Below are 15,819 nucleotides of genomic sequence, written 5' to 3'. Positions count from 1 at the left end.
GGTTCCACTGTGGTACGTCCCGTCCTGATTTGTCCTGTGTTCCTCTAGGTAAAGGCAGCTCCAGTATTTCCTCCGACCTGAGTTCAAGTACGGATCAGACGTCAACCAAAGCTCCCAAAAATGCAGCTACCAGCGAAGGTAGGGTATCTGGACCTCGTTAGGCCAAAGCTGTTTACATGTTGTCTTTTTTTCTCCCTCTCTTTTTCCTGCACCGTTGACTATTTTTGGACAAAACCAAGTTTTTTTTTTTAGATACTTTGTTGGAAAACAAACTGCCATCACTGCTGTTGTGAGCTGTTCTCTTTTTCTGGTTTGTTAACAGTAAAGTCTGGCCCTGCGGAGGGAGAATACTGACTCTGTTGTTAACAGTAAAGTCTGGCCTTGCGGAGGGAGAATACTGACTCCAACTCTGTTAACAGTAAAGTCTGGCCCTGAGGAGGGAGAATACTGACTCTGTTAACAGTAAAGTCTGGCCCTGAGGAGGGAGAATATTGACTCCAACTCTGTTAACAGTAAAGTCTGGCCCTGAGGAGGGAGAATACTGACTCCAACTCTGTTAACAGTAAAGTCTGGCCCTGCGGAGGGAGAATACTGACTCCAACTCTGTTAACAGTAAAGTCTGGCCCTGAGAAGGGAGAATACTGACTCCAACTCTGTTGTTAACAGTAAAGTCTGGCCCTGAGGAGGGAGAATACTGACTCTGACTCTGTTAACAGTAAAGTCTGGCCCTGAGGAGGGAGAATACTGACTCCAACTCTGTTAACAGTAAAGTCTGGCCCTGAGGAGGGAGAATACTGACTCTGTTGTTAACAGTAAAGTCTGGCCTTGTGGAGGGAGAATACTGACTCCAACTCTGTTGTAAACAGTAGTCTGGCCTTGCGGAGGGAGAATACTGACTCCAACTCTGTTAACAGTAAAGTCTGGCCCTGAGGAGGGAGAATACTGACTCCAACTCTGTTGTAAACAGTAGTCTGGCCTTGCGGAGGGAGAATACTGACTCCAACTCTGTTAACAGTAAAGTCTGACCTTGCGGAGGGAGAATACTGACTCTGTTGTTAACAGTAAAGTCTGGCCCTGAGGAGGGAGAATACTGACTCCAACTCTGTTAACAGTAAAGTCTGGCCCTTAGGAGGGAGAATACTGACTCCAACTCTGTTGTTAACAGTAAAGTCTGGCCTTGCGGAGGGAGAATACTGACTCCAACTCTGTTAACAGTAAAGTCTGAACTTGCGGAGGGAGAATACTGACTCTGTTGTTAACAGTAAAGTCTGGCCCTGAGGAGGGAGAATACTGACTCCAACTCTGTTAACAATAAAGTCTGGCCCTGAGGAGGGAGAATACTGACTCCAACTCTGTTGTTAACAGTAAAGTCTGGCCTTGCGGAGGGAGAATACTGACTCCAACTCTGTTAACAGTAAAGTCTGGCCTTGCGGAGGGAGAATACTGACTCCAACTCTGTTAACAGTAAAGTCTGTCCCTGAGGAGGGAGAATACTGACTCCAACTCTGTTAACAGTAAAGTCTGTCCCTGAGGAGGGAGAATACTGACTCCAACTCTGTTAACAGTAAAGTCTGGCCCTGCGGAGGGAGAATACTGACTCCAACTCTGTTAACAGTAAAGTCTGGCCCTGCGGAGGGAGAATACTGACTCATCTGTTAACAGTAAAGTCTGGCCCTGCGGAGGGAGAATACTGACTCTGTTAACAGTAAAGTCTGGCCCTGAGGAGGGAGAATACTGACTCTGTTGTTAACAGTAAAGTCTGGCCCTGAGGAGGGAGAATACTGACTCCAACTCTGTTGTTAACAGTAAAGTCTGGCCTTGCGGAGGGAGAATACTGACTCCAACTCTGTTAACAGTAAAGTCTGGCCCTGAGGAGGGAGAATACTGACTCCAACTCTGTTAACAGTAAAGTCTGGCCCTGAGGAGGGAGAATACTGACTCCAACTCTGTTGTTAACAGTAAAGTCTGGCCTTGCGGAGGGAGAATACTGACTCCAACTCTGTTAACAGTAAAGTCTGGCCCTGCGGAGGGAGAATACTGACTCCAACTCTGTTGTTAACAGTAAAGTCTGACCTTGCGGAGGGAGAATACTGACTCTGTTGTTAACAGTAAAGTCTGGCCCTGAGGAGGGAGAATACTGACTCCAACTCTGTTAACAGTAAAGTCTGTCCCTGAGGAGGGAGAATACTGACTCCAACTCTGTTAACAGTAAAGTCTGGCCCTGCGGAGGGAGAATACTGACTCCAACTCTGTTAACAGTAAAGTCTGGCCCTGCGGAGGGAGAATACTGACTCATCTGTTAACAGTAAAGTCTGGCCCTGCGGAGGAAGAATACTGACTCTGTTAACAGTAAAGTCTGGCCCTGAGGAGGGAGAATATTGACTCCAACTCTGTTAACAGTAAAGTCTGGCCCTGAGGAGGGAGAATATTGACTCCAACTCTGTTAACAGTAAAGTCTGGCCCTGCGGAGGGAGAATACTGACTCCAACTCTGTTAACAGTAAAGTCTGGCCCTGAGGAGGGAGAATACTGACTCTGACTCTGTTAACAGTAAAGTCTGGCCCTGAGGAGGGAGAATACTGACTCCAACTCTGTTGTTAACAGTAAAGTCTGGCCCTGAGGAGGGAGAATACTGACTCTGACTCTGTTAACAGTAAAGTCTGGCCCTGAGGAGGGAGAATACTGACTCCAACTCTGTTAACAGTAAAGTCTGGCCCTGAGGAGGGAGAATACTGACTCTGTTGTTAACAGTAAAGTCTGGCCCTGAGGAGGGAGAATACTGACTCCAACTCTGTTGTTAACAGTAAAGTCTGGCCTTGCGGAGGGAGAATACTGACTCCAACTCTGTTAACAGTAAAGTCTGGCCCTGAGGAGGGAGAATACTGACTCCAACTCTGTTAACAGTAAAGTCTGGCCCTGAGGAGGGAGAATACTGACTCCAACTCTGTTAACAGTAAAGTCTGGCCCTGAGGAGGGAGAATACTGACTCCAACTCTGTTGTTAACAGTAAAGTCTGGCCTTGCGGAGGGAGAATACTGACTCCAACTCTGTTAACAGTAAAGTCTGGCCCTGCGGAGGGAGAATACTGACTCCAACTCTGTTGTTAACAGTAAAGTCTGACCTTGCGGAGGGAGAATACTGACTCTGTTTTTAACAGTAAAGTCTGGCCCTGAGGAGGGAGAATACTGACTCCAACTCTGTTAACAGTAAAGTCTGGCCCTGCGGAGGGAGAATACTGACTCCAAGTCTGTTAACAGTAAAGTCTGGCCCTGAGGAGGGAGAATACTGACTCCAACTCTGTTGTAAACAGTAAAGTCTGGCCTTGCGGAGGGAGAATACTGACTCTGTTGTTAACAGTAAAGTCTGGCCCTGAGGAGGGAGAATACTGACTCCAACTCTGTTAACAGTAAAGTCTGGCCCTGAGGAGGGAGAATACTGACTCTGTTGTTAACAGTAAAGTCTGGCCCTGAGGAGGGAGAATACTGACTCCAACTCTGTTGTTAACAGTAAAGTCTGGCCTTGCGGAGGGAGAATACTGACTCTGTTGTTAACAGTAAAGTCTGGCCCTGAGGAGGGAGAATACTGACTCCAACTCTGTTAACAGTAAAGTCTGGCCCTGAGGAGGGAGAATACTGACTCTGTTGTTAACAGTAAAGTCTGGCCCTGAGGAGGGAGAATACTGACTCCAACTCTGTTAACAGTAAAGTCTGGCCCTGTGGAGGGAGAATACTGACTCCAACTCTGTTAACAGTAAAGTCTGGCCCTGAGGAGGGAGAATACTGACTCCAACTCTGTTAACAGTAAAGTCTGGCCCTGAGGAGGGAGAATACTGACTCCAACTCTGTTAACAGTAAAGTCTGGCCCTGAGGAGGGAGAATACTGACTCCAACTCTGTTGTTAACAGTAAAGTCTGGCCTTGCGGAGGGAGAATACTGACTCCAACTCTGTTAACAGTAAAGTCTGGCCCTGCGGAGGGAGAATACTGACTCCAACTCTGTTGTTAACAGTAAAGTCTGACCTTGCGGAGGGAGAATACTGACTCTGTTTTTAACAGTAAAGTCTGGCCCTGAGGAGGGAGAATACTGACTCCAACTCTGTTAACAGTAAAGTCTGGCCCTGCGGAGGGAGAATACTGACTCCAAGTCTGTTAACAGTAAAGTCTGGCCCTGAGGAGGGAGAATACTGACTCCAACTCTGTTGTAAACAGTAAAGTCTGGCCTTGCGGAGGGAGAATACTGACTCTGTTGTTAACAGTAAAGTCTGGCCCTGAGGAGGGAGAATACTGACTCCAACTCTGTTAACAGTAAAGTCTGGCCCTGAGGAGGGAGAATACTGACTCTGTTGTTAACAGTAAAGTCTGGCCCTGAGGAAGGAGAATACTGACTCAAACTCTGTTGTTAACAGTAAAGTCTGGCCTTGCGGAGGGAGAATACTGACTCTGTTGTTAACAGTAAAGTCTGGCCCTGAGGAGGGAGAATACTGACTCCAACTCTGTTAACAGTAAAGTCTGGCCCTGAGGAGGGAGAATACTGACTCTGTTGTTAACAGTAAAGTCTGGCCCTGAGGAGGGAGAATACTGACTCCAACTCTGTTAACAGTAAAGTCTGGCCCTGCGGAGGGAGAATACTGACTCCAACTCTGTTAACAGTAAAGTCTGGCCCTGAGGAGGGAGAATACTGACTCCAACTCTGTTAACAGTAAAGTCTGGCCCTGAGGAGGGAGAATACTGACTCCAACTCTGTTGTTAACAGTAAAGTCTGGCCCTGCGGAGGGAGAATACTGACTCCAACTCTGTTAACAGTAAAGTCTGGCCCTGAGGAGGGAGAATACTGACTCCAACTCTGTTAACAGTAAAGTCTGGCCCTGCGGAGGGAGAATACTGACTCCAACTCTGTTAACAGTAAAGTCTGGCCTTGTGGAGGGAGAATACTGACTCCAACTCTGTTAACAGTAAAGTCTGGCCCTGAGGAGGGAGAATACTGACTCCAACTCTGTGGTGCTGCTTTGGAAAGAGAGAGAGAGAGTGTGTCTGTGTGTGCCAGCGTGTGTCTGTGGAAGGGAGGAGAGATGAGAACTGTTTCCCAAGATTAGAAGAGGCGTCTGCCTGTCTGCCTGTCTGCCTGTCTGTCTATTCTGCTTCAGCCCACTCTCTCTCTCACACACACACACACACACACACACACACACACACACACACACACACGCACACACACACGCCATAGTTTGTCTTCCTGAACTTACAGCCGCCAAAATAATAGCAGGGAGGGCTGTCCTCTCCTCTCTAACATAACAATGGTTTAGCAAGGCCGAAACGGCCTGTATTCTAGAGAAGGCACCCTCAGCACTGGCTTGTGGTGACTGTGGTCTTGGCCTGTGGCTCCAATTCAGCCACAAAATGGCGACTGTTGCAGGCTTGTAGCTACTTACAACTGTAGCTGTCAGGAATGGATTCCCAACGTGAACAAAAAAAAACTGGCTTAAATGACGTCATAAAACATTTTCTAACCAGTTTCCATTTGAACACTTTTTTGCCCCAGGATCAAATGGAGTGGCCAGCGTTCCTTCACGAGATTACAGTGGATGTTGTCATAGCGCTCTGCCAGTAGTAAATCAGCAGATAAACTATCATCCATCTCCATGTGCTAAAGATGGAACATTTGGGGAATGGCAGCAATTGCAACATAGGCAATGTGTGACCTGGTTATAGAGCTCTCTGTGAGAGAACATTGATGAGCTCTATTGAATTGGCCGTGTGTGACCTGGTTATAGAGCTCTCTGTGAGATGACATTGATGAGCTCTATTGAATTGGCCGTGTGTGACCTGGTTATAGAGCTCTCTGTGAGATGACATTGATGCTAGCGGGGCCTCTTTTCACCGTTGCCCTTGTGATAAACCTCAAAGGATGTGTGTGTGTGTGTGTGTGTGCGTGCGTGCGTGCGTGCGTGCGTGCGTGCGTGCGTGCGTGCGTGCGTGCGTGCGTGCGTGCGTGCGTGCGTGCGATGTGCAGTTCGCAAACGATTTGTTCTTTTTGAACGATTCTTTTTACTGACTCGAGAGTCATGATTTGTTTTTTTCTGAGTGACTCATTCATTTTAGTCATTGGTTTGACCTGCTAGTGCTGGTCCAATGAGTCCTACAGCAGGATTCGTACACACTCCTTCTGCTCAGTGGCTCCAGAGACTTGCTTCCAGGGCCCGGCATGTCCAGCAGGCAGGATTAGGCGGCCGCCTATTGCGGCAGATTGACGAGGGTGAATATTGCGGCAGATTGACGAGGGTGACTATTGCGGCAGATTGACGAGGGTGGCTATTGCGGCAGAATGACGAGGGGGACTATTGCGGCAGATTGACGAGAGTGACTATTGCGGCAGAATGACGAGGGGGACTATTGTGGCAGATTGACGAGGGTGACTATTGCGGCAGATTGACGAGGGTGGCTATTGCGGCAGAATGACGAGGGTGACTATTGCGGCAGATTGACGAGAGTGAATATTGCGGCAGATTGACGAGGGTGGCTATTGCGGCAGATTGACGAGGGTGACTATTGCTGCAGATTGACGAGGGTGACTATTGCGGCAGATTGACGAGGGTGACTATTGCGGCAGATTGACGAGGGTGACTATTGCGGCAGATTGACGAGGGTGACTATTGCGGCAGATGGACGAGGGTGACTATTGCGGCAGATGGACGAGGGTGACTATTGCGGCAGATTGACGAGGGTGACTATTGCTGTAGATTGACGAGGGTGACTATTGCGGCAGATTGACGAGGGTGGCTATTGCTGCAGATTGACGAGGGTGGCTATTGCTGCAGATTGACGAGGGTGACTATTGCTGTAGATTGACGAGGGTGACTATTGCGGCAGATTGACGAGGGTGACTATTGCGGCAGATTGACGAGGGTGACTATTGCTGTAGATTGACGAGGGTGACTATTGCTGTAGATTGACGAGGGTGACTATTGCGGCAGATTGACGAGGGTGACTATTGCGGCAGATTGACGAGGGTGACTATTGCGGCAGATGGACGAGGGTGACTATTGCGGCAGATTGACGAGGGTGACTATTGCGGCAGATTGACGAGGGTGACTATTGCGGCAGATGGACGAGGGTGACTATTGCGGCAGATGGACGAGGGTGACTATTGCGGCAGATTGACGAGGGTGACTATTGCGGCAGATTGACGAGGGTGACTATTGCTGTAGATTGACGAGGGTGACTATTGCGGCAGATTGACGAGGGTGAATATTGCGGCAGATTGACGAGGGTGGCTATTGCTGCAGATTGACGAGGGTGACTATTGCTGTAGATTGACGAGGGTGACTATTGCGGCAGATTGACGAGGGTGACTATTGCGGCAGATTGACGAGGGTGACTATTGCTGCAGATTGACGAGGGTGACTATTGCTGTAGATTGACGAGGGTGACTATTGCGGCAGATTGACGAGGGTGGCATTGCTGCAGATTGACGAGGGTGACTATTGCTGTAGATTGACGAGGGTGACTATTGCGGCAGATTGACGAGGGTGACTATTGCGGCAGATTGACGAGGGTGACTATTGCGGCAGATTGACGAGGGTGACTATTGCTGTAGATTGACGAGGGTGACTATTGCTGTAGATTGACGAGGGTGACTATTGCGGCAGATTGACGAGGGGGACTATTGCGGCAGATTGACGAGGGTGACTATTGCGGCAGATTGACGAGGGTGACTATTGCGGCAGATTGACGAGGGTGACTATTGCGGCAGATTGACGAGGGTGACTATTGCGGAAGATTGACGAGGGTGACTATTGCTGTAGATTGACGAGGGTGACTATTGCTGTAGATTGACGAGGGTGACTATTGCTGTAGATTGACGAGGGTGACTATTGCGGCAGATTGACGAGGGTGGCATTGCGGCAGATTGACGAGGGTGACTATTGCTGTAGATTGACGAGGGTGACTATTGCGGCAGATTGACGAGGGTGGCATTGCTGCAGATTGACGAGGGTGACTATTGCTGTAGATTGACGAGGGTGACTATTGCTGCAGATTGACGAGGGTGACTATTGCGGCAGATTGACGAGGGTGGCTATTGCTGCAGATTGACGAGGGTGGCATTGTCTGAGCTAAACTGACCAAGACATGGATAGGCATTCATAAAATGCCATTGCTGGCTGACACCGTATGCTACAACCCCTCTGTAAGGGCGGCAGTTTGCACAACAGTTTGCCAACGATATTGTGCTTATCGCCATCACGGCAGTCAAGCAATGCATTCCACCAAGAGTCATTCACAATCTAGTCCGGTTGTGGCCGCAACTAGATCTCGTTTCAAAGGAATAAATTAATAATCTTATGTGTATGCCTAGCAATCGTAAATGTACATTGTCTATGAATCTCAGTCACAAATGACAGCTCCAATAATCCCCCCCCCCTATGGTGAATGAGAGGCTTGTAGAGTCTTGACTCTTTTGAGTTTTCAGTTCATTGTTCATCGGTAGGGGGGTCCTGTATGCTCTGGGCATTACTGAATCAAATGAACGAAATGAGTCTGAAAAAATGTGTTATTTTGACCGAACGAGTCAAAAGATCAGAGTCAGTAAAAAAGAGCTGGACTAACCCATCGTGTGTGTGTTTGTGTGTGTGTGTGTGTGTGTGTGTGTGTGTGTGTGTGTGTGTGTGTGTGTGTGTGTGTGTGTGTGTGTGTGTGTGTGTGTGTGTGTGTGTTATTTTATAGCACGGAAGAACGTTTTCTAATTAGGTACTTTATATCTGTATCTTTTAATCTGTGTTTACCTTTTATCCATCCTGGAAACTATATTTAAGTCGCATTATGATCCTCGAGATAGAAATATAAACTATTCAAATTATTGTGTCAACTCGAGGAACATGTGTATCAGCCGGGAAGCTTGGTCCAGGAAATGAGTCGTAGTAAAAAAAAACAAAAAAAGAAGAGAGTTTGACCGCAACTTGACCGTGCCTGTGGCCAGCTCAGTGGTCAGTCCGCTTTTGTTATTTTCTGTGTGTTCAAAATATTGTGACCTTACATCAGATTTGTACAACTTGGCACAACTTCTCTCTGCTCTTGAGTCTGTGTTCCAGCTCACTGCTATGAGTTCATTCACATTCCTCACATACTTGTTCAGTATAGGAAGGAGTCAGAAATAGAGCGAATTTTCCCTCAAGGAGTCAATATCTTATGCTTTTGTGTCTCTTGACCTCCGCTAATATTGGCCACGTGGCATTTAAAGCCATCTGGAGTAACGTGACACAATGGACTAGGCTCATTTTAAGGTCATTAGCAGCAGCGTGACACAATGGACTAGGCTCATTTAAGGTCATTCGGAGTAACGTAACACAATAGACAAGGCTCATTTAAGGTCAATCGGAGTAGCGTGACACAATGGACTAGGCTCATTTAAGGTCATTCGGAGTAACGTAACACAATGGACTAGGCTCATTTGCAGTTGTGCTGTAATAGTGAGGGATGTTTTCTTACCAGCGTTTTTTTTGGGGGGGGAACTGTGTGTTTTTTTGGGGGGAACTGTGTGTTTTTGGGGGGAACTGTGTGTTTTTTAGGGGGAACTGTGTGTTTTTTTTGGGGGTGGGGCTGTGTGCTTTTAAGGGGAACTGTGTGTTTTTAGGGGGGACTGTGTGCTTTTAGGGGGAACTGTGTTTTTAGTGGGAACTGTGTGTTTTTGGGGGGAACTGTGTGATTTTAGGGGGAACTGTGTGGTTTTTGGGGGGGAACTGTGTGATTTTTGGGGGGGAACTGTGTGATTTTTGGGGGAACTGTGTGATTTTAGGGGGAACTGTGTGGTTTTTGGGGGGAACTGTGTGTTTTTAGGGGGAACTGTGTGATTTTTGGGGGAACTGGGTGTTTTTTTGGGGGGGAACTGTGTGATTGAGTTTGCGGAACAGTCAACGTACAACAGATAGCAGAAAATGCATTTGCCAAATGTAGAATGTAAAACCTACAGGTACAGTGCAGTTGGAAAGTATTCAGACCCCAGATTTTGTTACGTTACGGCCTTATACTAAAATGGATGACATTTTCTTCCCCCCTCATCAATCTATACACAATACCCCATAATGACAAGGCAAAAACAGGTTTTTATAAATATTAGCAAATTGACTACAAATAAAAAATGGAAATACACATTTACATAAGTATTCAGACCCTTCACTCAGTGCTTTGTTGAATCACCTTTGGTAGCGATTACAGCCTCAAGTTTTCTTGGGTATGACGCTACAAGCGTGGCACACCTGTATTAGGGGAGTTTCTCCCATTCTTCTCTGCAGATCCTCTCAAGCTCTGTCAGGTTGGATGGGGAGCGTTGCTGCACAGCTATTTTCAGGTCTCTCCAGAGATGTTAGATCGGGTTCAAGTCTGGGCTCTGGCTGGGCCACTCAAGGACATTCAGAGACTTGTCCCGAAGCCACTCCTGCGTTGTCTTAGCTGTGTGCTTAGAGTCGTTGTCCTTTTGGAAGGTGAACCTTTGCCCCAGTCTGAGGTCCTGAGTGCTCTGGAGCAAGTTTTCATCAAGGATCTCTCTGTACTTTGCTCCCTTCATCTTTCCGTCGATCCTGACTAGTCTCCAAGTCCCTGCCGCTGAAAAACATCCCAACAGCATGATGCTGCCACCACCATGCTTCACAGTAGAGATGGTGCCAGGTTTCCCCCAGACTTGAAGCTTGGCAAAGAGTTCAATCTTGGTTTCATCAGCCCAGAGAATCTTGTTTCTCATAGTCTGAGAGTCCTTTAGGTGCCTTTTGGCAAACTCCAAGCTGGCTGTCATGTGCCTTTTACTGAGGAACGGTTCCGTATTTCACTGAAAGAATAAACGTTTTGTTTTTGAAATGATAGTTTCCGGATTCGACCATATTAATGACCTAAGGCTCGTATTTCTGTGTGTTATTATGTTATAATTAAGTCTATGATTTGATAGAGCAGTCTGATGGTAGGCACCAGCAGGCTCGTAAGCATTCATTCAACCAGCACTTTTGTGCGTTTGCCAGCAGCTCTTCGAAATGCTTCAAGCATTGCGCTGTTTATAACTTCAAGCATATCAACTCCCGAGATTAGGCTGGTGTAACCGATGTGAAATAGCTAGCTAGTTAGCGGGGTGTGCGCTAATAGCGTTTCAAACGTCACTCGCTCTGAGACTTGGAGTAGTTGTTCCCCTTGCTCTGCATGGGTAACGCTGCTTCGAGGGTGGCTGTTGCCGATGTGTTCCTGGTTCGAGCCCAGGTAGCGGCCAGGAGAGGGATGGAAGCTATACTGTTACACTTGCAATACTAAAGTCCCTATAAGAACATCCAATAGTCAAAGGTATATGAAATACAAATCGTATAGAGAGAAATAGTCCAATAATTCCGATTTAAAAACTACAACCTAAAACTTCTTACCTGGGAATATTGAAGACTCCTGTTAAAAGGAACCACCAGCTTTCATATGTTCTCATGTTCTGAACAAGGAACTTAAACGTTAGCTTTCTTACATGGCACATATTGCACTTTTACTTTCTTCTCCAACACTTTGTTTTTGCATTATTTAAACCAAATTAAACATGTTTCATTATTTATTTGAGGCTAATTAATTAATGAAATTGATTTTATTGATGTATTATATTAAGTTAAAATAAGTGTTCATTCAGTATTGTTGTAATTGTCATTATTACAAATACATTTAAAAAAATCGGCTGATTAATCGGTGTCGGCGTTTTTTGGTCCTCCAATAATCGGTATCGGTATCGGCGTTGAAAAATCATAATCGGTCGACCTCTAATAAGCTCTATGGTATTACTACAATCCTAAACGTCTATCTCAATCTGTGTGAAAATGACCCTAGTAAAAACAACGGGAACTAAAGAAGCGTAGCTTCTCCGTTTATGGTTATAAGGCGTAAAATGTACAGATTAAGTTTTCCCGCACAATATAAATGTACTATCGCACAGGAAAGCTTTATAAATCGACTTCGTAGGTCGCAAGGCCTAACGTAAAACCTAATTTAACACCAGCCAACCAACCTCTGCAGGCCAACGTGGAAATGCACTAAACAAACAGTACTTTCGACCAGTAATGTCCCCACTCATTGCTTCATGTCTATGGTCTGTCCAAGAAACATATTCTATAGCTGCATACCTTTGTGACATCAGCTGATGTAAGGGCTTTATAAATACATTTGATTGATTGATACCTCACACGTCATGGTTGTATCCCAAATGTCACCCTATTCCCTATATATAGTGCACTAGTTTTGACCAGGGCCCTATGGCACCCTATTCCCTACATAGTGCACTAGTTTTGACCAGGGCCCTATGGCACCCTATTCCCTATATATAGTGCACTAGTTTTGACCAGAGCCCTATGGCACTTCATATGAAATAGGTAGGGTGCCATTTGGGATACAATTCATATGATATTTTTCAACAGAACTCCTGAGGCTTGTGGGGATGAGCGCTCAGTTACTATGGCAGCCACAAATTGCAGTATTTAGGGTCTGAGAGTTTACGAAGCATGCCAATTGTGTGCAAACTCCGTCCATAGGCCTGAGGATTGTGAGCAGGTGTTAGCTCGGTCTCAACACTGAGAGACACCAAGGGTCAGATTTACTAAGCGCTTGCACTTTTTTTCGAAAGGGAAATAACACCTTTGGACCAAGAAAATAAAAAATATGAGATAAAGATTATAACATGGTCACATGTTATACATATAACACAGCAAAGTAACATGGTCCAAGCACACCAAGACAGTCGTGAAGAGGGCAGGAGACTGAAAAGATTTGGCACTGGTCCTCAGATCCTCAAAAGGTTTTACAGCTGCACCATCGAGAGCATCCTGACGGGTTGCATCACTGCCTGGTATGGCAACTGCTCGGCCTTCGACCGCAAGGCACTACAGAGGGTAGTGTGTACGGCCCAGTACATCACCGGAACCAAGCTTCCTGCCATCGAGGTCCTCTATACCAGGCGGTGTCAGAGGAAGGTCCTAAAAATTGTGAAAGACTCCAGCCACCATAGTCACAGACTGTTCTCTCTGCTACCACACGGCAAGCGGTACCGGAGCACAAAGTCTAGGTCCAAGAGGCTTCGAAACAGCTTCTACCCCCCAAGCCATATGACTCCTGAACATCTAATCAAATGGCTACCCAGACCATATTTGCATTGCCCCACCCCCTTCTACACAGCTGCTACTCTCTGTTATTACCTATGCATATTCACTTTAATAACTCTACCTACATGTACATACTACCTCAATTACCTCGACTAACCGATGCCCCCACACATTGACTCTGTACCAGTACCCCCTGTATATAGCTTCGCTATTGTTATTTTACTGCTGCTCTTTAATGAATTGTTACTTTTATTTTGTTGATATTTTCTTAAAACTGCATTGTTGGTTAAGGTATTGTAAAAGTAAGCATTTCAATGTAAGGTCTACTACACCTGTGGTATTCGGTGCATGTGACAACATTTGATTTGATTTGATTCAAATGGTTTGATTCACTCTGTATCGATCCAAATCCAGAGATGTCTAAAAGGAGAGAAATGGTCCAAATGTAAAAGTGTTTCTACAGTCTCCTCCTCTGTTATTACTTCAGGGGCTTCAGGTGAATAATTGTAGAGATACATTGTAAGGACTGGGTGTCGGAGTGCGAAGTCAAGTGCAGGAAACAGCAGGTGCAATAACAAATCTTCTTTAATAAACACTGAGAAACTAGGCCACCCTTGTATACACTGGATGTTCTCATAAAACAACCCCAGACACGGGGGGGAACGAAAACAGTCCAGATACAACGTAGATCGAAAACAAACACCACTCTTACCAACTAACAATCCCGCACAAAGAAACGGGCGGGCCGGCTGACTGATAAGCCCAACTAATTACAAACCTAATACAAAACAGGTGTAACCAATAAACACATAAGGAGGGGGAGAAAAATATCAGTGGCAGCTAATAGGCCGGTGACGACGACCGCCGAGCGCCACCCGAACGGGAAGGAGAGCCTGCCTCGGTCGGAGTCGTGACATATATGGACTTCAGGTGAATAACTGTAGAGATACATGGACTTCAGGGGCTTCAGGGGAACAACTGTAGAGATACATGGACTTCAGGGGCTTCAGGTGAATAATTGTGGAGATACATGGACTTCAGGGGCTTCAGGTGAATAACTGTGGAGATATATGGACTTCAGGGGCTTCAGGTGAATAATTGTAGAGATACATGGACTTCAGGTGAACAACTGTAGAGATATATGGACTTCAGGGGCTTCAGGTGAATAATTGTAGAGATACATGGACTTCAGGTGAACAACTGTAGAGATATATGGACTTCAGGGGCTTCAGGTGAATAACTGTGGAGATACATGGACTTCAGGGGCTTCAGGTGAATACCTATAGAGATACATGGACTTCAGGGGCTTCAGGTGAATAACTGTAGAGATACATGGACTTCAGGGGCTTCAGGTGAATAATTGTGGAGATACATGGACTTCAGGGGCTTCAGGTGAACAACTGTAGAGATATATGGACTTCAGGGGCTTCAGGTGAATAACTGTGGAGATATATGGACTTCAGGGGCTTCAGGTGAATAACTGTGGAGATATATGGACTTCAGGGGCTTCAGGGGAATAACTGTGGAGTTATATGGACTTCAGGGGCTTCAGGGGAATAACTGTAGAGATACATGGACTTCAGGGGCTTCAGGTGAATAACTTTGGAGATATATGGACTTCAGGGGCTTCAGGTGAATAACTGTGGAGATATATGGACTTCAGGGGCTTCAGGGGAATAACTGTAGAGATACATGGACTTCAGGGGCTTCAGGTGAATAACTGTGGAGATATATGGACTTCAGGGGCTTCAGGTGAATAACTGTGGAGATATATGGACTTCAGGGGCTTCAGGTGAACAACTGTGGAGATATATGGACTTCAGGGGCTTCAGGTGAATAACTGTGGAGATATATGGACTTCAGGGGCTTCAGGGGAATAACTGTAGAGATACGTGGACTTCAGGGGAACAACTGTGGAGATATATGGACTTCAGGGGCTTCAGGTGAATAACTGTAGAGATACATGGACTTCGGGGGCTTCAGGTGAATAACTGTGGAGATATATGGACTTCAGGGGCTTCAGGTGAATAACTGTAGAGATACATGAACTTCAGGGGCTTCGGGTGAATAACTGTAGAGATACATGGACTTCAGGGGCTTCAGGTGAATAACTGTGGAGATATATGGACTTCAGGGGCTTCAGGTGAATAACTGTGGAGATATATGGACTTCAGGGGCTTCAGGGGAATAACTGTAGAGATACATGGACTTCAGGGGCTTCAGGTGAATAACTTTGGAGATATATGGACTTCAGGGGCTTCAGGTGAATAACTGTAGAGATACATGGACTTCAGGGGCTTCAGGGGAATAACTGTGGAGATACGTGGACTTCAGGGGCTTCAGGGGAATAACCGTAGAGATATATGGACTTCAGGGGCTTCAGGTGAATAACTGTGGAGATATATGGACTTCAGGGGCTTCAGGTGAATAACTGTGGAGATATATGGACTTCAGGGGCTTCAGGGGAATAACTGTAGAGATACGTGGACTTCAGGGGAACAACTGTGGAGATATATGGACTTCAGGGGCTTCAGGTGAATAACTGTAGAGATACATGGACTTCGGGGGCTTCAGGTGAATAACTGTGGAGATATATGGACTTCAGGGGCTTCAGGTGAATAACTGTAGAGATACATGGACTTCAGGGGCTTCAGGTGAATAATTGTAGAGATACATGGACTTCAGGGGAACAACTGTGGAGATATATGGACTTCAGGGGCTT

At 46.2% G+C, this 15,819-nt stretch overlaps 1 protein-coding gene across 1 annotated transcript in view; it reads left to right on the top strand.

Annotated features, from left to right (window-relative positions):
* The window catches only part of fbxl7 (F-box and leucine-rich repeat protein 7), a 99,581-nt gene that overhangs the window by 10,707 nt on the left and 73,055 nt on the right, over positions 1 to 15,819 (top strand). The window contains exon 2 of the mRNA XM_055882321.1: positions 49 to 138. Within this exon, the coding sequence (XP_055738296.1) occupies positions 49 to 138 (90 nt within the window). The remainder of the gene's footprint in view (positions 1 to 48; positions 139 to 15,819) is intronic.

The sequence above is a fragment of the Salvelinus fontinalis genome, chromosome 26, assembly GCF_029448725.1.
Source record: "Salvelinus fontinalis isolate EN_2023a chromosome 26, ASM2944872v1, whole genome shotgun sequence".
NCBI lineage: Eukaryota > Metazoa > Chordata > Actinopteri > Salmoniformes > Salmonidae > Salvelinus > Salvelinus fontinalis.
This window is presented reverse-complemented; position numbering and strand designations above follow the sequence as displayed.